At 52.2% G+C, this 23419-nt stretch overlaps 1 protein-coding gene and 2 long non-coding RNA genes across 16 annotated transcripts in view; 1 reads left to right on the top strand and 2 right to left on the bottom strand.

The window, feature by feature from the left end:
* Positions 1 to 23419, top strand: part of RCC1L (RCC1 like) — a 42115-nt gene that overhangs the window by 18555 nt on the left and 141 nt on the right. The window contains exons 7-11 of one of the 11 annotated variants that reach the window (XR_014235320.1): positions 2227 to 2408; positions 5264 to 5351; positions 6193 to 6366; positions 8754 to 8839; positions 22967 to 23059. Coding sequence is in view for 9 of the 11 variants with exons in the window: in XM_082358587.1 (XP_082214713.1) it covers positions 2227 to 2408; positions 5264 to 5351; positions 6193 to 6366; positions 8754 to 8839; positions 11040 to 11216 (707 nt within the window). In the remaining 2 variants the exon portion in view is untranslated. Of the gene's footprint in view, positions 1 to 2226; positions 2409 to 5263; positions 5352 to 6192; positions 6367 to 8753; positions 8840 to 10864; positions 10964 to 11039; positions 11475 to 11514; positions 11663 to 11704; positions 12509 to 14888; positions 15106 to 22966; positions 23418 to 23419 lie in introns of those variants that run through there. The other 10 variants (XM_082358591.1, XM_082358589.1, XM_082358593.1 and 7 more) reach the window with 10 other exon arrangements.
* LOC309612677 lies at positions 2309 to 10979 on the bottom strand. Of its 2 annotated transcripts, XR_014235324.1 has the most exons (4): positions 10841 to 10979; positions 8908 to 10503; positions 2539 to 2604; positions 2309 to 2440 (listed from the first exon to the last, which is right to left on the bottom strand). It is a non-coding gene; the product is annotated as an uncharacterized lncRNA (long non-coding RNA). The 2 variants fall into 2 exon arrangements; XR_014235325.1 differs by having other exon boundaries at positions 8908 to 10854.
* On the bottom strand, positions 11176 to 22993 carry LOC309612678. 3 transcript variants are annotated; one of them, XR_014235326.1, is made up of 5 exons: positions 22925 to 22993; positions 21997 to 22211; positions 17991 to 18377; positions 12567 to 13815; positions 11176 to 11311 (listed from the first exon to the last, which is right to left on the bottom strand). It is a non-coding gene; the product is annotated as an uncharacterized lncRNA (long non-coding RNA). The 3 variants fall into 3 exon arrangements; XR_014235327.1 differs by lacking the exons at positions 21997 to 22211; positions 22925 to 22993 and having other exon boundaries at positions 17991 to 19945; XR_014235328.1 differs by lacking the exons at positions 17991 to 18377; positions 21997 to 22211; positions 22925 to 22993 and adding an exon at positions 14806 to 14927.

Raw genomic sequence — 23419 nt, 5'->3', positions numbered from 1 at the left:
ATATTTGTCTGAAGGGAGGACCTTAAATTTAAGATTTAAATCTTGTGTAAATCCTCTATAATCCTGCTACCTCATCACATCATCTGTGTTCCTTGACTCATGTTTTCTCCCAAGTCCTTGCTCATATGTGAACATCTTTTATTGTAATCATAGCAGAGGTGTGATTTTTTATGCTTGTTTTATCATTAAATTTACACAAAACATTTTTCCATGTTGGTATAATTTTCAGTTGCAGTTTTTAATATTTGTATGGTACAGCATCAAACTAATGTACCATAAGGTGAATTAATCATTTTATCAGGTGATTACTCATTACCCTGTTGTCAGGAGGCATACTTTTTGGGGGGTGCAGTAGCCATTGGAGATATGACATTTGTCATGTATAGACATCTAGCTTTTTCTTTCATTTGGATTGTTGCCCTAGATAAATTCCCAGGAGTGGGTCAAAGGATTTGAATATTTTTATTTTCAGAATGTGTTGTTAAATTGCTTCCCAAAAGTTTTACTAGTTTATATTGCCATCAGCAATGTACAGAAGTATCAATTTAATCATAACCTCTCTAGCAGTGAGTATTGTCAATTTAAGTGTCCTGATTTAATTACAGTGCCAGTTTTTAAAATGTGCATTTTTTTATCTATAAAGCGGAAGCTTCTTTTTATTTTTTAAAATCTTGGTGTGGGTAACTTTTAAAAATAAGCTTTTTATGAAAAGAATGAAATTGTTGATACATTTTGACAGCATAGACCAAGGAATATGGTGAAAAGTGAAAGTCCCACTCGCTGGAGATAACTGTGGTTAACAGTTTCCTGGTGCCATTCCAGAAGCTCCACTGTCACATGGCCTCACTGCCCTTGCTTGCCAGGCTCTGAGTCCAGCCCCACGAGCCCCCTGCAGCCCGTTCTGGAGCCTGTCCTCCTCTGTGCTGCCACTGTGCCTTTGCACATGCTGTTCCCGTAGCCTAGAATGCTCTTTTATGCTCTCCTTTTCATCCTGTAGGCCTCAGCTTCAGGTTGTCTCTTCAATGAAGGCTCCCCCGACCATTCTGTCTAAAGCAGTTTCTATCTCAGCATCCTATTTCTTTCATAACCCTTCAACATTTTGAATTACTTTTTAAAAATCTTTTTTATTGTATATGGAGTACATAACAACAGGGTTTTGCCTGTTGCCGAGGGGTGCTGCCAGTCTGACACTGCTTTGGGCCCTTTTGAAAAAGCCTGGTGCAAGCACGCGTCTGTGGTTCAGGGTTCTACCTTGGTCTGCTGCCCAGGGGTTACTCTCCATTGCAGTGCTGATGGTGACATTTGTCCTCCCGGCAAGCCCCGTCTTTTCCTCTGGTCACTGTGTACCACACCAGTTTGCCAGTTTTGATTTGTTGTAGTTGGGGGATGGTGTGGGGTGGGGGGCTGAGGTGGGATGGGCTCTTAGAGATTTCTTTTATGTTCTAGCAAGCCCAGCAGTGCATTAGGAATTGCTTGTTGTAACTTTGGTTTCCCAGTGCATATGGAAGTTATGTTTACACTACACTGTAGTCTAGTCTATTAAGTGTGCAATAGCATTATGTCTAAAAAATGTACATATCTTAATTAAAAAATACTGCCCCCCAAGTGCCAACCATCATTTGACAATACAGGGTTGCCACAAACCTTCAATTTGTAAAAAATGCAGTATCTGTGAAGTGCAGTAGAACGAGGTGTGCCTGTATGTAATATACAAGGTCTGATAGGTTCATTGTGTGTTGGTGTTTCATCCTAAAAAGGTATCTAACTTGAATCAGACTTAGAAAATATCAAGGGTTTTATTTATTTGTTTGTTTGTTTATTGAAATTCTATTTATTTATTTATTTAGGCTGTGCCGGGTCTTAGTTGCGGCACGAGGGATCTTCGTTGCTGCACGCGGGATCTTTTAGTTGTGGCATGTGGGATCTTAGTTCCCTGACCAGGGATCGAACTCCGGCCCCCTGCATTGGGAGCGCAGAGTCTTAACCACTGGAACACCAGGGAAGTCCCATCAAGGGTTTTAAAAGTAAACAATTACTATGATTTTTTCCCTCTTCTGAGAGAACATGGAGAAGGAAGTTGTACAGCATGTAGAGTAACAGATTAGGATTTTGAGTTGATGTTTGCAAAGTGCTTAAAACTGTGTTTGACACATAGTAGGTCAATGCAAGTGTTTGTTAAAAGAATAAACAATTAAAAGTAAGTAACACAGTTTTCCATTGTTCCAGGTCTGGGTCACTACGATATCACCAGCGCGCCCACCAAGCTGGCTGGAGACCTTGCCGGAGTGAACGTGGTCCAGGTGGCCACCTACGGGGACTGCTGCCTGGCTGTGTCGGTCGATGGCAGCCTCTTCGGGTGGGGGAACTCCGAGTACCTGCAGCTGGCCTCGGTCACGGACTCCACACAGGTACGACCCCACGAGGTCCTCTGCAGCCGGGGCTGGGGGTTTGGAAGTAGAGTGTTAAGGATATTTAGAAGAGATCCTTCACGAAGGGGTGATGTGTAGGGTGCCGTGTAGGGTGCCGTGTAGGCCTCACCTGTGCTACGGCTGCCTCTTCAAGGGGCCGAGTTCTTGGCGATCTCATTGGAGCCTGGAAAGAAAGCTTAGATGCAAAAGCCATCATTATCAATACTTCGATGAGATAGTCCTGGTTTAGAGCAGTAGTTTAGGTATGGCTGTGTGCCCTGTCTTGTTCTGAAAGGGATGTGAGGCTGTTTACATAAGGTCCTGTGATGTCACAGTCGGCCTCTTGTTGCCATCTAGTGTGTGTACCCCCGAATATACAGATCTGAGGTGTGCACCTTGATGAAGACACCTGTGCGGCCCCTAGATCATGCAGTAGGGCATTGGCAGTCCTGCTGGTGGCCTCTCCCTGTCACACCGTCAGTACAGTAACAGTAGGGTTTTAAACGTTTTATTAAGGAAAATTCCAAATGTAAGCAAAAAGTAGACCTCACTGCATAATTAATCTCTGTATCCATCATCCATGTTCAACAATTACCAATTAATGGCCCGTTCAAAAAAATAGGTAATTTACTGTTTTAAATTGTGTGACTTAGTGGTTTTTAGTATATTCTCAAGGTTGTGCAACTGTCCCCACTAATTCCAGAACATTTTCATTCACCCTCCCCACCCTGCTCTCCAAAAAGCCCCATACACCTAATGGCCAATCTCGTTGCATCTGTAATTCCATCTGCTTCTCTGTCCTGCATTATTTTGACAACATACAGAAGGGTTTTAAATATATATTAATAGATAAAGAGATATGCACAAACGGATAAAGATAGCTAATTGGATGAAAAAATTCATTCTCTGTGGTCTGACACAGTAGCTAGAAGTGGCTGCAGATTTGGCTGTGAGCTCTCTAGTAGCCAAAACAGAGACGAAAACGTGGTCATTGAAATGATTCATTGTTTCCATAAGATAAACAGCAAATAAAATGTTTAGAAGAGGGACTGGGCTTCCGGATAGCAAGGCCTGAGATCAGTGTCTCCCACGGCCTTCCTGTGAGGGCAGAGCCAGGGTCATGTCGTCATTATCTGTGCTGCATGACAAAGGACCCCACCACGGAGCAGCGGCTTAAAACAACACACATTTATTGTCTTAAAACAACACACATTTATTGTCTCACCGTTTCTGTGGGTCAGGAACCTAGGGGTGGCTTAGCTGGGTCACTGGCTCTGAGTCTCTCAAAGGCTGGTGTCACCTTGGGCTTCACCTTGGGAAGGCCCTGCCTCCGGGCCCGTTCTGGTGGTTGGCAGCAGGGTGTAGGTCCTCGTGGACTGTTGGCCCTGGGGCCCCAGGTCCTCGCTGGCGCTTGGCCAGCTCACAGTGGCCGTCCAAGCCTTCCTGGGCTCCTTGCCATGCAGGCTTCTCCAAGTGGCGGCTCACAGCGTGGCTTCAGCCGAGTGAGCCAGTGAGAGGGCGAGAGAGCGCGTCAGTGAGACGGAAGCCAGGGCTTTGTAAGTTCATCTTGGCAGTGCCTTCCGCTCACGTGTGCTGGAATTCTGTTCTTTAGAAGCAAGTCACTAGGCCTAACTCCCACACACAAGGGCGCAGATTATCCATGGTGTGACTAGCACAGACGGGTCATTTGTTTTGGAAGCAGCCCACCGCATCCATGATCTTTACGTGGTCTGAACCTCATCCTGTCAGTGACAACAGTGGTGCGTTTCCAATGGCTCTTTGCTGGAGCGTTTCTCAGCCTTTGCCGAGGGCCCTGTGCCAGAGCCCAGTTGGGTAGAGAAGCTGTGAGAGCCAGGCAGCAGACGCCAGGCCAGGCCAGCAGCCTCGCGTCATCTCGGATCAGTAAGCCCCTTTATTCCTTTGGAGTCATCTTAGGGATTGTTACCCTCCAGCTGTCTTCATTTGCAAGTGACTCTGAAAAGATTCATGGCTGTCACGGAAGCACTTAAAATCTGTCTTGCAAAGTTATTCCTCAGTAGGGGTGCCAAGACCAAATCCTGCTGGACAGCTAAGTTGGCCACACTTCGTTCTACCAACCCCTGACCCTCCCATCTGTCACTCTGAGCAGAAGTGCCACTTGGCCGTCTCTAGGCACTGCAAGTTCAGTACATCCCGGAGTGAATTCATGCTTATCCTGACATCCTGGCCCTTCTCCCTTGTTACCCACGTCCACTCACATTCCCCTCTAGAAATCACGTCCCTCTCCCACTTGGAACCCTTACTGCCTCGTTGTTGTGCTTAGGATAGAGACCAAATCCTAACCATGATCAACAGCACCCTGCGTGATTTGCTTTCCCTTCTCCCCACCGGCCTCTTACAAATACTCCCCCTTGTCCCCCTGCTTCAGCCACTCTGACCTTGTTTAAGCTCCTGAACGTGCCACACTCACCTTGCTCCCTTTGCACGTCCATCTCGCTGCCTTGGGATTTCCTTCTCTTCTCCCCTGGCCCGCTTACTCCTGATTGCTCCTCCCCGCACACCAGATCAGGTTCCCTGACACTCACGCCAGGGACCCCTGTGCTCTCCTTCGTTGCATTCAGCACAGATCCATCCTGTGTTAGTTTTGGCTGACATCTGCCTCCCCCATTGGACTACAGTCTGAGAGCGGGACTGTTTCTCCTGCCGCCTGTCATCTTCCCAGCACCCAGTTAGAAGCTTAGCATGTGTACGACGTTCAGGAGATATATGGGGAGGGAATGAATGAACCGGGGCTTATCTACTCTGTACATGAAACAGTATTTCCAAGTTCTCGCTGGTTTGTCTTCCTAACAGTGTGGACCCTTCCTTTGATTCAGGTGAACGTCCCCCGGTGCTTGCCCTTCTCAGGAGTCGGGCGGGTGAAGCAGGCTGCGAGTGGGGGGACAGGCTGTGCTGTATTAAACGGTGAGACCCTCTTGCAGGCAGTTGGTTGGGAAGCTGTGGGTGGGTTGGGTGAGGAAGAGTTGGTGTCCACTGGATTCAGGCTATGGTTTTCAGTGCGGGGAGCACAGTTGTGGGAAGATCTAGTTAGTTTAGTTCAGTTAATAGAGGGTGAGGGTGACATTCTTGACAGAAGGATAACAGCCGTGATTTATAGGTCGACGAACAGCCAGCGTAGAGCTGAGTAACTATCCAAACCTCTGGAGTGGCGGATGCACTACTGCGCCCTCTCCCTACGCCTGGGCCAAAGCCCCCAGGCCTGCCTTCTCTAGAGAGGCCGTACCAAGAGCCACGGGCACACAGGAGAAGAGCCTTAGGGTTCAGGTACTGGGAGCCAAGCCCCTGGGATTAAACGTCTGGCACCACTGATGAGTAGTAAACTTTTTATGACCTGAAGATCATTACGAATTTTAGAATCTGGCCAGAAGTTGTGTGTGTACTTGGCTTGGCCTTCTGATCCGTGTGAGACGTAGAGCTGTTAGGAAAAGCTGCCCCTCTAAGGCTCTCCTGTGTTCACGTGGGGTTTGTGGCTGATTTATGGAGTGGCCCCGTCCAGCACACTCAAGATGTAGGACGTTTGTGTTGTGAGATTGGTTAGCTGGCTAGACATACTCCACAAGCAAGAATTTGAAAAAGGAGAAAAGAAACATTATTTTAAATGTCAACATGTTCTTGCCAAGCAAGAAGAGGGAAAAAAAAAAAGTCCATGTGGATATAATGCATCTTGGTGGTGTGGTTCAGATTTCTAGCGAGGGAGGGCTGCACTTGGTTTGACTTCCTGACCGTTGTTTTTACTGTAATCCAGGAGAAGGACATGTTTTCGTCTGGGGCTATGGAATTCTTGGGAAAGGACCAAACCTCATGGAAACTGCCCTTCCAGAAATGATTCCACCCACTCTCTTTGGCTTGACGGAGTTCAACCCAGGAGTCCAGGTTTCCCGCATTCGCTGTGGACTCAACCACTTCGCCGCCCTCACCAGTAAGTGACCAAGCGCGTGTGGCCCCAAGGCCTTACCGAGCTTCACCCTCTCAGGTTCAGCCCCAAACCCTGGGCTGCTCTCAGTTTCCATCCATCCAGCGGAGTGGCGCCCTTGTGTGGATATTTAAAGAGAGCAGCCAATCCAGAAGTTGTTTGGCTTGAGGTGGTCTAATGTGTGTCTCCTTTTCACCCGGGAGGTTTGTTTTCAGTTCATTTGGTTTGTGGTTAGGCTGGCGTTGCAGTGACTTTTCTCAAGCGGATGCAGTTGGTGGTGGGAGAGGGGACCCTCGAGTGGGCCGGGCTGCTGGGGGAGACCCGCGGAGGTTTGGTACGTCCGCGGTGGGTGAGCAGGAAGTGAATGTGGGGGGCTTCATCCCGGTCCCTGGCCAAGCCCGACCCTCATCCGAGCCAGGAGCGTGGGGCGGCAAGAGGCACATTTGTAAGACTGTCCTGTGGTTTTGAGGGGGTAGATGTGCCTGGTTTCTCCACAGTGCTGGGGGGAGTGATCGAAGGGGGGCTGAAATGGAGGTTTTCTCAGAGGGTTGCCCAATTACCAAGCCATGACATACAAAGTTACTCTGCAGACCTCCCGCGTGTCTGCGCTTCTCGATTACAGCTCTCATCCCACCACTGCGGCTGTCGGTTCAATTTGCTCCTCGTGAGTTGACTTGAATAGTAAGACGGAACTAAATTTCATTTTGTGATTCTCAAGTAAATTCAGTTTTTCCTTGCAATTTAAAGACTATCTTGTCTCACGGCAAGCTGTTGTTTCCTTTAGAAACATCTGGGCCGGGACAGTCGGTTTGGGTTCCCTGGCCTCGTGCTAACGTGAGGACTGCTCCAGACGAGCACCGTCTGTTCCGGAGTCCTCACTACCGTTCAGTCACTGTCTGCGTTTCAGGGTTTGGGGCTTGAGCAGTGGCGGCTGCAGCGTGGGCCGCTGTGGCGGTGCGTGGAGTGTTGTCTGTGCGCTGAGGCACTGGGTGGCAGCAGTGGTGACCGGCGTGGAGGACCCCTCACGCCCCTCTCGCTGGGTCAGCCACCTTCATCTGCAAATGCGTGTGTCACATTGGCGTTTTAAAGCTATTTTGATGTAGCAGATAGAGTCAGTGTGGGCGAATTCTGGAGGTAACAGTAACCTATTTCCCCAGTGTTTAAGGCTTAAACTATGTGCAAAGTACACGTACTTGGAAACCCGTACGAAGCCTTTGACTAGGGTAGATTGCTTTGTCTGCTGTCGTGCCATGAGGCCATTTGGGGTCACACTGAAATGAAATCCTACCTAGGTTTCCCCCAAGACCCAACAGCCGCCCTCCAGTGCCAGTGACTGTTCCTCGGTAGAGGGCGCCTCAGAGCCTGGGCTCCTCTGGTTTGCCCTGCGGTCTGCTGACGTGCTGGGGGCCAGACTGAATTGTTGTGTTAAACACGCCTGTGAGGTGGAAGACCAAGGACGGCAGCGAGACCAGAGGGCTCTGCCAGCGCGTCGCGGAAGGTCCTGTATTTAATCAGCCGGTTGTTTCAGTCCCGGCTCCTCCATGTCTTCCCTTCTTCCCATGACCAGAGCCTTCTGCCAGAGGGGGCTGGGAAATGGGGGCTCTGTGCCGAGAATGCCCCAGGCCGGTGTGGACGGAAGTCTGCGCTGAGGGCCCTGCCCGGTCTGAGGGTCCATCCTGGAGCCGGCGTTCCCAGAGCCCCAGTCTGGATTCAGTCTCCTGGCCTGCCCCGACAGCACCCTGCCTGTCCTTTTCCTTCATGGCACTGTTTACAATTTGAAAACATGCATTAGGTGGTTTAATAATTTAATTTTCGCTCTTCAACTAGCTCCAGCCCCGCGAGGACAGGAACGTGCGTGTCAGTCCCCGGGCTGTCCCAGCTCCCAGCACACAGATGTAGACTCGACCCAGACAGGCGCCCTGTCACCGTGTGTCACTTGACCAAATGCTCCTGAGACGTGGAGACCCAGACAAGACATGACAAATTGTCCTACTTCTCACTCTGTCAGGGCGTGACCAGGATTTGAGGATGCTGAGATTTCAGGAGTTGTGGAGGGCAGGGTTCGGTTGGACATAACTGGGCGGTGAGGGTGTGTGTGTAAGGGCCGCACAGAGCGGGCCGTGTGCAGGAGCCCCTGGGCCCACCTCCAGGCATGTGTTCATCTCCCATGAGAGGGACCCAGCATGAATCTGGGCCGGGACGTGTTTTTGGTATGGGGATGGTACTGTATACTTGTCCCCTTAGAAGAAAGCATTAATGCCTGGGAGAAACTGAAGTTTAACTTTGATTTTTTTGTACCTGGTTCTAGAAAGCCTATTCTCATGACCCTTCCTCCTCTTGGAGACTTGCCCTTGGCCTCAAGCCCCAACCAAGCCATTTTTCTTTATTTGCAGACAGAGGAGAGCTCTTTGTGTGGGGCAAGAACGTCCGAGGGTGCCTGGGAATCGGTCGCCTGGAAGACCAGTACTTCCCGTGGAGGGTAAGGCTGGGCCGGGCGGGCGTGAGGGCGGCGGGCGTGAGGGCGGCGGGCCCGCAGGGCAGACTCACCTGACGCAGCAGCCCGGCCAGCACCGGGCCCGGGCTTCCAGCCCCGTGGTGCCTGTAGGAAGCCTCCTCGGAGGCTGGCCTCGGGCACACGGGTGCCTCAGGGAGCAGTGAGCTGCAGGCCGGTGCCTCGGGGCTCCGAGAGGGAGAGGGTTGAGATGAAGAAGTGGACGTGCCGGGAGCTGTTTACAGCGGCCCGTGGAGAGGTATGTTTTACAGCGAATTTAAAAGAAAGCGGGATGTTTAATGTTCAGAGTGCCTTACCACAGCCCTCAGAGTGAAACATGAAGGCTCTTCTGAGGGGAGGGTGCAATTACACAAAAGGCTCATTTCAAAGTTAAAGGGGAAGAGGGTTCCTTCTTAAGTTGTAGTTTATCTTAGTGTCGTTTACTAAGTCAGTTCTTTAAGTTCTTCAAAAAAAAAAAAGGCTATTTAATTTTTTGAATACAGAACATATGGACGTGGTACAAAATGTATTATGAAAAATAAGTCTCCCATCTCTTGTCCCAGAGGCAGCCACTGGTTCTGGTTTCATCGTCCCCTTGCAGAGATAGTCTCTGTGTAGAGGAGCAGGCGCTTGTGTGCGTGCACGCCTGTGTGTGTGCACTTGCGTGTGTTCGCGTGTGTGTACGTGCCTAAGTGTTTTCTTTGAAGGTTAGGTTTTTTTTTTTTTAAATTTATTTATTTATTTATTTTTGGCAGTGTTGGGTCTTCGTTTCTGTGCGAGGGCTTTCTCTAGTTGCGGCAAGCGGGGGCCACTCTTCATCATGGTGCACGGGCCTCTCACTATCGCGGCCTCTCTTGTTGCGGAGCACAGGCTCCAGACACGCAGGCTCAGTAGTTGTGGCTCACGGGCCCAGTTGCTCCACGGCATGTGGGATCTTCCCAGACCAGGGCTCGAACCCGTGTCCCCTGCATTGGCAGGCAGATTCTCAACCACTGTGCCACCAGGGAAGCCCGAAAGTTAGGTTTTAACGTGTTTTGAGGTTGTGTAAAGCATTTTAAAAAAAACAAACGTGTAAAAATGCAAAAGAAATGTGTAATTAAAAAAAAAAAATAAGGGGGACTTCCCTGGTGGCGCAGTGGTTGAGAATCTGCCTGCCAGTGCAGGGGACACGGGTTCAAGACCTGGTCTGGGAAGATCCCACATGCCGTGGAGCAACTAAGCCCGTGCGCCACAACTACTGAGCCTGCGCTCTAGAGCCCGTGAACCACAACTACTGAGCCCGCGTGCCTAGAGCCTGTGCTCTGCAATGAGGGAAGCCACCGCAATGAGAAGCCTGCACATCGCAACGAAGAGTAACCCCCGCTTGCTGCAACTAGAGAAAGGTCACGTGCAGCAACGAAGACCCAACACAGCCATAGAGGAAGGAGGGAAGGAGGGAGGGAGAGAGAGGGAAGAAAGAAGGAAAGGAAAGAAAGAAAGAAAGAAAAAGAAAGGAGGAAAGAAAAGAAAGAAAAAGAAAGGATTTATCGGTCAAAAACCCACAGAAAATGTTTCGAGGCACTTACTGTGGTATTTTAGGGGCTCTTTCTCTCAGCCCTCCCCTTGGCTGCTGGCTCCCCTGAGCTCGGCAGGCCTTGACTCCGGTGCTTTCTCTAAGAGAACACGTCAAAAGGGAGACTTTAAACTTGTTGGAAAAAAAATGACTGTGGCCCAGAGTTGTTCCCAGCCTGGCTGGTGCTGACCCGCTTGTCCCCTGGGGACCCCAGCCCGGGTGAGGAAAGGCGTGGCGGCGGGTGGACCTTGGCCGGCAGCTCAGGGAATACGGAGCAGTTAGAATCCTGCTCGTTCTCTTGGGGGCTTCTCGCAGCCCTCTCTTTAACACCCCCCACCCCCCACCCCCGCAAGGGACTTCCTTCTGAGGGGCAGCTGGGGAAACGGCCAAGCAGGTGGGTTTTGAATGAATGACCGTTGTGACTAGGGGCTCCCCACCTGCCTTCATGTCCTCCCAATTAGAGCGAAGATCAGCTGTGAAATCAGGTTTGAGAGCGTTTTCGTTGTCCAAGTGGCCGGGCCAGGCTTGGCCTCTGTGGTGGGGTGGCAGGCCTGGGGGCGGATGCCCCGTTGGTCAAGCCGGACCCCTGCACTGAACGTCCCTCTGAAGTGTCGTTCCCAACCTCCATGCCATCAGGGAAAGGGCACTCTGGTCTGTTCCCGTGACGGCTGCTTTCATGCCCCACACCATTGTCTCCCCTTGTGTGTCTGTGGAGCTCCTTCACCCACGTGTCACCTTTTGGTCGGGAGGATGGCGCTGAGGTCCGTGCCGGCTCCAAGATGCGAGGCTGGGGCTCTGGGAGAGTGGTGGTGACAGGAACCAGGTTTTCGATCAACTAGGTTGGATTCCTTAAAGGTTAGTCTCTTGTTGGGTAGTTGGACCTTTCTCCAGTCTGTTCTGTTGTCTCACTTAAAAAAAAAATTGCAGGTGATTTTTATTCCTTAAACACTATTTTCTTATTAATCTTAAGTAGGGGATATGTTACATCATTTAAAAATTATTCCAAGAAAGAAAAAAAAAGAGTAAAGCCACATTTGTAGCTCCTACAGTGGTATTAACTAGTTCTTCTTAGACTTACTTACAGAGCCTGGGCTTTTCTGATGATTCGTAGGCCTAGGAAGTGACATCTGAGTCACCTGATTGAAACCTCTCCTCCCGGAAGCTGTCCAGGATGTTTTCCTCCTCCACACTGATGCTCAGAGCTCAGGGAGGTTCAGTGATTCCGTTAAGGTCACACACCTAGTAAGACGTGGAGGGCTTCCCTGGTGGCTCAGTGGTTAAGAATCTGCCTGCCCATGCAGGGGACACGGGTTTGAGCCCTGGTCCGGGAAGATCCCACATGCCGCGGAGCAACTAAGCCCGTGCGCCACAACTACTGAGCCCGTGCGCCACTACTGAGCCTGCACTCTAGAGCCCACGAGCCACAACTACTGGGCTCACGTGCCACAACTACTGAAACCGGCACGCCCAGAACCCGTGCTCTTCAACAAGAGAAGCCACTGCAATGAGAAGCCTGCACACCGCAAGGAAGAGTAGCCCCCGCTCACCACAACTAGAGAAAAGCCCGCGCACAGCAACAAAGACCCGACGCAGCCAAAAATAAATAAATAAATAAATATATTTTTTAAAAAAGGCGGAGCCAAGAATGAGACTCAGAATTTCTGACTTTAAGACGTCACCATGGTCCCCCTCCTCTGCGAGGGCCTGAGCTGGGCTCCCCTGGAGTCCCCACAGTGGAGGGAGGGCGAGGCAGAGGTGGGGACCCTCTGCCCGATGGCAGCCCTGCGGGCCTGGGAACAGGACACTGGGGAGAGCTTCTGAGCGGCCCCACCCCCACCCAGGCCATGCCCTCACTTTCCATCGCACATGACCGCCATTCTCAGGGCCCGGAGCTGTCCCGGGGGCCGGTGCTTTGCACCGTCTCTCTTATCCTCAGAACAGCCTGTGAAGGTTGGGCTGCCCCCCAGCCTGCACCCGTGCACACTGACTTCTTCAGGATTTGAAGCCGCTGGCCCAGTCTCCCAGCTGCGCAGTGGGTGGGCTGCGACGTGAACTCGGTGCTCTGAGTGCAGACTATGCTTCCCCCTCACCGTGCGCCTCTCTGGTGGGGCTTGGGTTGGAGCACAAGCTGGGAACCCTCTGCTTGCTGGGCCTCTTTCTTACCTGGCTGCTTCAGGAGCCACAGGCCCCGGCAGTTCTGACGCCCCAGGGGAGGGCGCGCCGCAGGGGCTGGGCCTCCTCGCAGGCCGAGCGGCTCCCCTCCGGGGTGCGGCCTGGCTTCTGGGCGCAGCCGAGTGGGGACACGGCAAGTCCGGTGGCCGGATCACAGCTGGTCCAGCGCTCCTCCTCTGCCGTCGTCTGTGCTTCACCTGGGGGGGGTTGTGTCTTGGGAACTTGTCCTTGTGCAGAGAGCTGTTCCTACACTGATTCTGCTGAAACTTTTCAGAGTCACTCAGGCCAAATATGGTTCGTTTTCTGGAACTGTTTGCCTTTGCAACAATGTGAGTGTAAACTGGTTTAGAATAGAAACTCCTTTTAACCCTGATGAGGCCACAAATAAAACGTGGCTGAGGGCAGCCTTCTCTTGGACTCAGTTCAGAGGCTGCACTGAGAGGCAGTTTGGGGGGGGGGGGCTGCGGCCTCGGGAGCCACCTGCTGCTCCCCAGGGAGGCTCCTGGGGCCGGCGTCAGCCACGACCATCGTCCCGGCGAGTCAGCCAAGGCGAGGTGGCTCCCTCTGCTTTGGGTTCTGATGGTCACAGCCCTTGGGGAACAAGGACAGAGGTGCCTAAGTGTGACAGCTCGGCCGCAGGTCAGCGCGGAGCGTGGCCCTTTCCTGGGGGAGGTCAATAAAGGTGCTCTCGTGGCCCGGGGAGGTTGCTAGGAGCTCACCTGGCCTGGTCAGCCCAGGCAGCATGTTTTCTTCTGCTTCTATGGCCAGCCTGGAACGCTTTCTGCAGCTCTGGGCCTTTGCGATGAGCTGAGGGCACCGCTGCATGTTTGTTCAGTGATTTCTGTAACAGGTTTTGCTGAAGGCGTTTGTTTAGGGACGGGTGAGTAGCACGACTTGGTTACTAGCATCCGTTTGCCTTGTGGCCGGGAGACCCTAATGGACTTGTCTCTGAACGGTTGACGTTGCTGCCTCTGGGCTTTTAGGGCAGGCCATCTGGACGAGGCCTTTCCTTCCAAAGCTCAGTAAACTCCGCAGGCTGTTACAGATCCCTCTCCAGCTGTCACGCTGCCCCGCTGCGCGCTGCCACTGGGGAGGGACGGCAGGATTCGGGTCCGGTCAGAAGAGCAGCGTCAGCGTCCTGGCAGGGGCTGAGGGGGAGGTGCAGGTGCAGGTGCGCCGTCTTCGAAGTTGCTCCCTGAGGAGACACTACGCTCGCACCAGCTTTCTGCGTCTAGAATCTCTGGAAAGACAAGAAACCAGTTAAAAGTAGTTTCCAGTTCAGGGGGAAGGTGGGGAGCAGGGCATATGATGACAGGGTGGCATCCAAAGGTATTTAATACCTTTTCTTCTTTTCTACTGAATGTCATTTTCTATCGTAGCCACGTGGCTATCACCTATTCAAAGTAATAATAGTAATAATAATAACATTTATAATAATAATACAACAAGAGGAGAAAGCAAAGTGCCCCTCTCCTGGAGAACTGGGGGGCTGTGTGCACCTGGAGACCCCACCTGTGTTGTGGGCACCATGGAGTTTGGCGGGAGGGGGGGTCCGTCTCCACGGCCCAGCTGTGGGACAGTGAGAGTCACCTTCAGGGCCCGCAGGCTGGAGCCTCCACACCCGCACGAGGCTGTGTGCACGCCACCCGGAGGGCTGGGCCTGCCTGGGAAGAAGTGGTGGCAGTGTGGGTGGCAGTGTGGGTGGCAGTGTGGGTGGCAGTGTCGGCAGGGCTGCCAGCCAGGCCTCTGGCACCTTCTGAGACGCAGTAAACACCCCTCCTCCGGGGTGCACAGGACCTGGGAGCAGCCTGCCTGGGTCTGGAGCTGACGGGTAGAGCGGGTGAAGACACTGGGCTGGGAGGCCTCCTTCCCACAGTGGACCCTGAGGGTAGGGCAGGGCAGGAGGGTTTCTGGAGCTGCTCCAGGGAGCTGTCTGGTGACCTCTGGGAAGGGTCACTGAACAGCTGGCTTGAGCGCAGGTTGACCTCTGGGGAGTCACACATGGGGAATGGCCTCTGTGGGGTGTGCACGTCCCAGGACGGTGCAGGCAGGGTCCGTGCACATGCCCAGAGTGGCCTCTCGCGGGGGTGTTGCCCTGGTCTGGGTGGGGAGTCAGGATGGCCCTTCCCACGGTGGGTGCATCTACCCTTCCCAGCAGACCTGCCGGGTGGGCGTAAGCACCCCATTTCCAGGTGAGGGAGCCGAGGCTCAGAGCGGTTAGGTCACTTACCCAGAGCAGAGCCAGGGTCAGGCCCTTGTTCGGCCACCGCCAGGCCATCCCTCCTCACGGTGTGCTGGGTCTTGTCTGTTCAGGTGACGATGCCTGGGGAGCCTGTGGATGTGGCGTGTGGCGTGGATCACATGGTGACTCTGGCCAGGTCCTTCATCTGAACCTCCTGCCCGACCCGCTCGAGCCAGGCCTTGGCCTCAGGACCGCCTGGACTGCGCAACAGAGGCAGCCGCTGGGGCTCTGGATGGGGCCCGAGAGGGTCGGGGCCTGCGTGTGGTGAGCCGCGCTCCCCTGCGGCCCGGAGCGGGGTGACTGGAGGTGCCGGGACGGGGTCCCCCCCCGCTGAGGGTGAGACATGCTGCGCTCAGCACAGATGCCGCCGTTATCGGCCGAGCCCCAGGGGTGTGCGGCCCCGGCAGGGCGAGGATGATCTGCTCATCTCGCCTCCTTCTGGGGAACACACGACGGCTTCTGGTGTCACGTCTGGTCTTTGGAAAGCTTAGCCCGCTCAGCCGTCCCTGCTTGCTGCTGGACACCAGCCGAAACCCCTTGCACTGGGGTTCTCCCTGGAAATGCCAGTGGGCGCCAGCCCAGGACCCTGTGGGCCCACGGCTCTCAGCAGCCTTGTAACCATTCTTACTGCCTGGCTTGGAAGACTTGAGAAGCCCCCTCGGGAGGAAGAGCGAGGCCAGATTCTTGTGGGCCAAGGGCTCTGAACACATCCTGCGAAAGCTTGGCTGGAGTACTAGCCTCGGAGAAGGAAAATTCAGAAACGGTGACAGACATTTGCATTAGTAGTTAACTTGTCTTTTTCTTTAAAAACGTCTTTTAAAAATCTCTTTCTTTTGGAATAAAGTATTTTCTGCTTTTTCGTTTTTAAGAACTGGAGAGGCCTTTTTATTTTAACCTGATCATTTAGAGATTAGCTTTCAAAAACAAGGCTTTTGGTAAAGAGGCAACTAGAAACCAGTGAAAAATACACTAGAAGACAGTCCCACTTGAAAACTGTTTTCTGACCGGAGTCTGCTCCCGCGGTGCAGTTGGGAGAAAATGATGAAGTATAAAACCAACTGGGCAGTCGTGTCGCAAAGCAGGCTCTCACTCACGGTTTGCCTACATCCCCCATCTTTTATTCATTCACTCAACAAACGTCTACTGTTGTACCCCATACTTGTCGGGTACTGTTGATCCCACTGGGTCACGTGGTGGCAAACAGAATCCCTGTAAGCAGGTTTCATGACACTTAATTCGAGGAGGCAAAACAGACAAGCAAAATGCAAAGTGCATTAGGTGGTTGCGTGGGCTGTGGAGGAAAAGCCGGAGAGGGACAGGTGGTGCTGGGGGCGGCGGTTTAAAGCAGAGCCGTCACCGACCCGACATCCTTGCTGCGACCTGAGGCAGCGCGAACCGGCCAGGCGGTGTCTGGGGCAGCGGCCCTGGGACCCCTCACCTGGCCTTGTACCACTTCCACTTCTCTGTAGGGGGACCAGTTCTTATGTTTATTACAGCAAAGTTTTTCCATAAACTTGAAACAGAAGTTGAAAACCATCTGTCATTTTCCTTCCTGGAGCTTCTAGTTGGGCCGAGGACCACGTCACCCCAGTGGTGCACGGCAGTAATCCATCCTCAGGGAGATCCACGCCTTGGAGCACATGCTGAGTTGAGGAGGGTGATGTCCCCGACGGGCAGGCCGGGGTCCCCCAGTGATGTTCGGGGACCGTAGGGGATGGTGGTGATGGAGGGTCTCCGTCGAAGGTGGGAATGGTTTTTAGCCTCCCCTCCTCCCCTCAAGTGGCAACCATGACTCAGATCTAGTAACTACTTCCACCTTGGACACAGCCCCCAGGGTATATTAAGGGACGTCTTTGGATTTGTCTTAAAACCCAGTGTCGGGACTTTCCTGGCGGTCCAGTGGTTGAGACTTCGCCTTCCAATGCAGGGGGTGCGGGTTCGATCCCTGGTCGGGGAGCTAAGGTCCCACATGCCTCACGGCCAAAAAACCAAAACATAAAACACATGCAGCATTGTAACAAAGTCAATGAAGACTTTAAAAATGGTCCACATAAAAAAAAAAAATCTAAAAAAAACGCCCCAAAACCCAGTGTCTCCCAGTGGGGTCTGTGCCCTTTGTGGCAACAGGGGTTCCCGGCTGGAGCGCATCTGCCAGGCCCTTCCCGTGGCTGTCCTCTGTGCTCGTGTCCCTTCTCAGCTTTTGTCCTGTTGTTCCCAGCCTCTCCCAGCATTTAACACAGAGGCCTTCTACACCATTGGCTCAGCTGCTGCGATTTCTCATTTTGTTCCTGTGAAGGGTCAGTGCTTCAGGCTCCGGGCTCCTCGCGTTATCGAGTGCGTGGATGACACGCTGGGTGAAGCGACCACGGGCCGCCTCCGACGTGATCGCTCTTCTCACCCTCAGACTCCATCCATTCACAGATGTTGGGGCCAGTGCAGAGCCCTGAGAAGGCACAGGGACTCCACCGCCGTTTTGGAGAGTGGACAGTCCCTTCCAAGGCACTTGGGTCTCCGCCTTCCGTCCCCTGAGCCCCTGGCAGACGTGCAGGCTGCCACTTCATAACGATTGTGCGGGAGGGACGGCTCTCACTGCGCAAAACCTTCGAGCAGCTAATAGAAGCCGCGGCTCTCCACTCTCGTCAGGTCAGTCCTGACACACTCGGAATCCTGTCATGACCACGCTTGTCCCTTGAATAGACGGCTGCCCATAATAAGTGCCCAAACACTCAGGCGCTTGCTGTGTTCTGTGCGACAGTCGGATGCTGAGAACCACACAGTCGAAACGGTGCTGACTGGGCCCAGCAGATGCCGGCCTGGCTGAGCGCCCAGCTAACCAGGCCCGGGGCGAGAGCTCGGGCTGCGTCCGTGAAGACCGACACTGTTCTCCTGGGTGACGCCCGGCCCCAGCACCTGCCGACCAGCAACAGGAGTGACTCAAACTGTCCCGTGGGCCATTCCTTTTTATCAGAACTGATCAGCTGCCTCGTGTGGTGTGACGTACGGACAGACCTTGGGGGCAGCACCCAGCACAGGCCCGGCCCTGTGAGACAGCCATCGTCCCAGCGCCCGCCAGCCCAGGACTGACCCCCCAGGAACTTATCCCCTCCCCCGAAAGCCCCATACCTGCCCTTCTCTCTCCCAGGACGCATTACCAGCCACCCCCAGAGACTCACATTGCACCGATCAAGAAATCCCGGCCTTTCTTCCACACGAACCTCGCTGTTCAACCTGGAGCAACAGCCGGCCAGATTACGCTTGAGCTGAGACAGTGTTTGGAGTCCTTCTAAGATGTATTTTCTCAGACTTGGGGCCACACTGAGGTGCGTGCTCAGCAGTACATTTAGAAGGATAAATCCAGAAACCGTGGTCACCTCCTCAAACCAGGAGCCCACTGTCTTGCCAGGGAGGCAAACAGGTGGGACGTAGCTGGTGGGGGCGAGGATGGCCCACGGGGCTGGAGAGTAGCTTAGTCTTGCCATCGCTCTGGTAGCCTGGTGGCAGCACAAGTGCCAGGAGACCAGAGAGGAGAGGACATGAAGCCATGCCCATCAGGAAATGCCCTGTTGGACAAACGAGACCTCATCAGACTTGAAAGCTTTTGCACAGCAAAGGAAACCGTCAACAAAACAAAAAGCCTACGGAATGGGAGAAGATATTTGCAAACGATGCGACTGACGGTGTTAATAGCTAAAATATAGAGACAGCTCATACAACTCAATTAAAAAAAAAAAAAAAAACCCAATCAAAAAATGAGAAGACCTAGATAGATGTTTCTCCAAAGAAGTCATACAGATGGCCATCAGGCACATGAACAGCTGCTTAACATAGCCAATTATTAAAGAAATGCCAATCAAAACCACAATAAGGTATCATCTCACCCCGGTCAAAATGGCCAGCATCAAAACATCTACAAATAATTAACGCTGGAGAGGATGTGGAAAAAAGGAAATCCTCGTACACTGTTGGTAGGAGTGTAAATTGGTGCAGCCACTATGGGGAACAGTATGGAGGTTCCTTAAAAAACTAAAAGTAGGGACTTCCCTGGTGGCGCAGTGGTTAGGAATCCGCCTGCCAATGCAGGGGACACGGGTTTGAGTCCTGGTCCAGGAAGATCCCACATGCTGTGGAGCAACTGAGCCCTTGTGCCACAACTACTGAGCCTGTGCTCTAGAGCCCGCAAGCCACAACTACTGAGCCCATGCGCCACAACTACTGAAGCTTGTGTGCCTAGAAGCCCATGCTCTGCAACAAGAGAAGCCACCGCAATGAGAAGCCTGTGCACCGCAACGAAAAGTAGCCCCAGCTTGCCGCAATTAGAGAAAGCCCATGCGCAGCAATGAAGACGCAATGCAGCCCAACCCCCCCCCCAAAAAACAAACAAAAACAAAAAAAACTAAAAGTAGAACTACCACATGATCCAGCAATTCCACTCCACTCCTGGGAAAATGTCCAGAAAAAACAAAAACGCTAATTTGAAAAGATATATGCACCCCAGTGTTCATAGCAGCACTATTTACAATAGCCCAGACATGAAAACGACCCAAATGTCTGTCAACAGATGATTGGTTTAAGAAGATGTGGTGTGTATACAAACACACACACACACACATACACACACACAATGGAATATTACTCAGCCATAAAAAAGAATGAAATATTGCAACAACATGGATGGACTTGGAGGGTATTACACTAAGTGAAATAAGTCAGAGCAAGACAAAAGCTGTATGATATCACTTATATGTGGAATCTAAAAAATAATACAAATGAATCTATATACAAAACAGAAGCAGACTCACAGACATAGAGAACAAACTCATGGTTACCAAAGGGGAAAGGAGGGGAGGGAGGGATAAATTAGGAGTATGGGATTAACAGATATACACTACTACACATAAAATAGATAAGCAACAAGGATTTACTGTATAACACAGGGAACTATACTCAGTATCTTACAATAACCTATAATGGAAAATAATCTGAAAAAACATATACAAGTTAATCACTTCCCTGTACACCTGAAACTAACACAATACTGTAAATCAACTATACTTCAATTAGGAAAAAAGAAAAAAGACAATGCCCCATTTGAGTCTACCCTTGGAGACAAAAACTGACCGTAAGCTGTTCCATAGCTGCAGTTGACCTTCATTCCGGGGGGGGGGGAATGTTGAAGAAGCAGCAGAGGCTGATGGGGTACATTCTCCGGAGCACCGTCCATATGCCAGGACCTGCCAGTGCTTGGGATGCGGCAATAAGAAGGACGCATCATCCTAGCAGGTACACTGGGGCTGACTGCCCCTGATCGGTCTGGCCTCCGAATGGAGGAGAGCAGGATGAGGCCACTGCCCCACAGAGCAGCCAAAGGGGGTGGTGTTCTCCATGGGGACTTTGGGATTCCTTGAGGCAGATTCTACCCCTTAACCCTGGCCTTCTCAACCTCGGCTGTGGAACAGAATTATCTGGGAATGGTTTTGTTCTTGATATACATTTTGTTTATTCATTCATCAGTTGATGGATATTTGGGTTGGTTCCACTTTTGGGCTATTGTGGATAATGCCAAAACATTCATGTACACGTTTTACATTAGCCCAGAGTTTGATTTTTTGGGAACATTCCCATACAAGTTTTTGGGTGAACATGTTTTCAGTTTTCTTGGGTAGATACCTCGGATTGGGATTGCTGGGTCCTTCATTTAAATTTTTAAGTTTTGACACCTGTATTGTGGAATCCACAACACACTGTAATACTGAGTTCCTAGGCACTGATTATCTATTTCCCGGAATACAACTTGGGCTGCTACCTACAGGCCCGTTAGGGGGTCTCTGCTCACTTCTCCTCAGCTCTCTCCACTCAGGACCCTCTCAGTGCCCGGTGCTTATCAGTGTGGGGAGATGGGCTGCGGTCCAGCTGATGGCTGCCAGAGCTTCCCGCTGGTCCAGCGCAGGTGGACAGCTCCTGGAAAACATCTCAAACGAGATGCTCCAAGACCAACTTTTGCAAGGTAAAGACCTCTGTGGTCTTCCTACTCCTTTATGCTACCCTCCGCTGTGTTTATAGGAACTTTCTTTAACCGTCAAGGGATGTTAGAATAACTCACATTTTCTTGGCCATCCTTCTTGCTATGCATTCACACCTGTTGCCTTCTCTACCACATTCATTTTTTTAAAAAATTGAGATGTGAGTCGTATACCATAAAACCATTTTGAAGTGTACAATTCGGTGGTTTTAGCCTATTATCTGTGTGGTAAAACCATCACCACGATCTCATTCCACACTCCCTTTGGAGAGCTAGTTTTCACCATCATGAGCCCCTGCTTCTCCACCAGCTGAATAAAACCAAGGGGAGGCAAAGTGACTACAGAGTGTGCTCTTTCCTTCTGTGGCCCTGCATTCTTTTTATTACTTTTTAAAAAACTTTTATTTATTTATTTTTTGCCACACCACACAGCATGTGGGATCTTAGTTCCCTGACCAGGTATCGAACCCTCACCCCCTGCATCCCTTAATTGGAAGCATGGGGTCTTTAACCACCGGGCTGCCAGGGAAGTCCCCTTTTTATTACTTTTTTAAGAGCGGGTTGGGGAGCTTTAAAAACTATACTGAAGCCAAGATGAGTTGAATCAGACTCTTTGGGGTGGAGTCCTGGCACAGGTAACTCTCCCCACTCTCCAGGGGAGTCTAACGTGCTGGGGTAAGAACCCTGCCAAGATGCAGCCAAAGCTGCTCCCACGAGGAATTACGCCCTGGCTGGGGCAAGGGCACATGCATGGTTCGGAAGGTGGGACGCCAGCCGGTCCTCTCCATCTGTGATGCCCCCCGCCATTCCTGACTGCACTGCGAAGGCCCTTGAGTTGGCCAGGGTCATCTCTCCTGAGAAATGAGGCCAGGATCCTGGCTGCCCCCTTTCCTCCTTCTATCAGCCATATTCAATAACCCAGACTCACCATTCAGATGCTAAGTTTGGTCTCCTGCGTGAAGTCCTCCGTCGCTCCCCATGGTCTGTAGCAGAGTGTGAGGCCCCCAGCTGGCCTGAGAACCCACCTTGCATTTCAGCCTCATTTCTACCAGCCCCGTCCATTTCCTCCCTCCCCCACCTTGCTTCTCCATTCCAGCTACGCTCCCCTCTAGGCCCTCTGCGCCTTTGCTGTTCCTTCTGTTTGGGTCCCGCTGCCTTACCAAGCTCAACCCTAACGTCCTGGCTTCTTGTTCCTCCTACTGCCGGACAGTGGTCATGGCCCCAGGGCACAGCATCCCCTTGTGGTGGAGCCTGGCACTGCACTCCCTGGGAGAGCCTGTTTTCACGTCTTTACACCTCCTGGAGCAACTCAGGCGCAGGGGCCACGGCAGCGTCATCTGGGTCTCCAGCCCCTGGCACAAGGTCTGGCACCACCCTAGAGACAGTGAACATGAGTGAGTGGTGGGAAAAGGAGGCCTTTGCTACTGTTTTGGGCAATCAAGAGTGCCCACCCATGTTGTGGCTCCAGTGCGATATGTGAAGGGTTGAGGGGGTGTTTAGTCTGCAAACCCCAGAAAGAAAAGCCTTCACAGCAGCCAGAGCTTTCTTGGACTCGGGGTGGTGGGTGAGTGCTTTAGCTCCCATTTTCCCTCCCTTCCATCTCCAGGGCTGCTTCTCCTGTGAGGCAGGGGGGAGGGGATGGTGCGGCCCAATGTAGGCAGAGCCCTGCCTTGCTCACACCTGCCCTCCATGGAAAACATCAAAGAGGGGCAGGGTGAAGGGCGTCCAAGGTCCAGGACCTGCTGGTCTCAGGCCTCTTGCCTGGGCAGTCCCAGCATCCACCTGCCAAGGGGGCAGGAGCTCAACCCCAGAGCGCTTGTGGGAGGGACGCCAAGCACCGTGCCCTCCCTCCTGCCCCCAGGGTGTCTTATCTGGAGGCATCAGCTCCTGGGCTTCCAGCACCAAGACACCTTTCCTGGGGGGGGTGTGACATTCACAGCAGGGTTCCAGCCCCTGATCCTTCCCCTGCCACCACCAAGGTCCTATCCTGCTCCAGGGGTCCCCAGTCCCCCAGGCCCACCTCTGCCACAGATCTGGGGAGGAATGGTGAGTGTAGCAGCCAGTTTCCAAAGTGGCCCCCAAGGTTACCTTGACTTCTTGGTTTTCACACTCTTGTGTGGTCTCCTCCAGGGTCAAATCAGAGCTGGGCTGCAGGACGATAGAATATGATGGAGATGATGGTACATGAATTCTGAAGCTAGAAGAAAAACTACTTTTTTTTAGGTAGGTCCTACCTTGGTCCTTGAATCCCTTGCTCTGGGAGAAGCGAGGCACCATACCATGAGGACACTCAAGCAGCGGAGACCCACGTGGAGAGGAACAGGCTTCCTGCCGACAGCCAGGCAGGCCCACCTTGCCAGCCATGTGGATTAAGCACCTTGGAAACAGACCCTCTAGCCCCAGCCGAGCTTCAGATGCCTGCAGCCTCGTGAGAGACTCTGAGCCCAAGCTGCTCAAACTGCTCCCAAATTCCTAACCCACCAAAACCAGGACACACAAATAATCATTTCAAGCCTTACATTTTGGGGCAACTTGTTATACAGCACTGGGTAACTAATACAGCCCCTCTCGCTCTCAGGGCTA

Source organism: Balaenoptera borealis, assembly GCF_965194805.1.
Source record: "Balaenoptera borealis genome assembly, chromosome: 16".
NCBI lineage: Eukaryota > Metazoa > Chordata > Mammalia > Artiodactyla > Balaenopteridae > Balaenoptera > Balaenoptera borealis.
The sequence above is the reverse complement of the archived record's forward strand: the minus strand, read 5'-3'. Positions and strand labels throughout refer to the sequence as shown.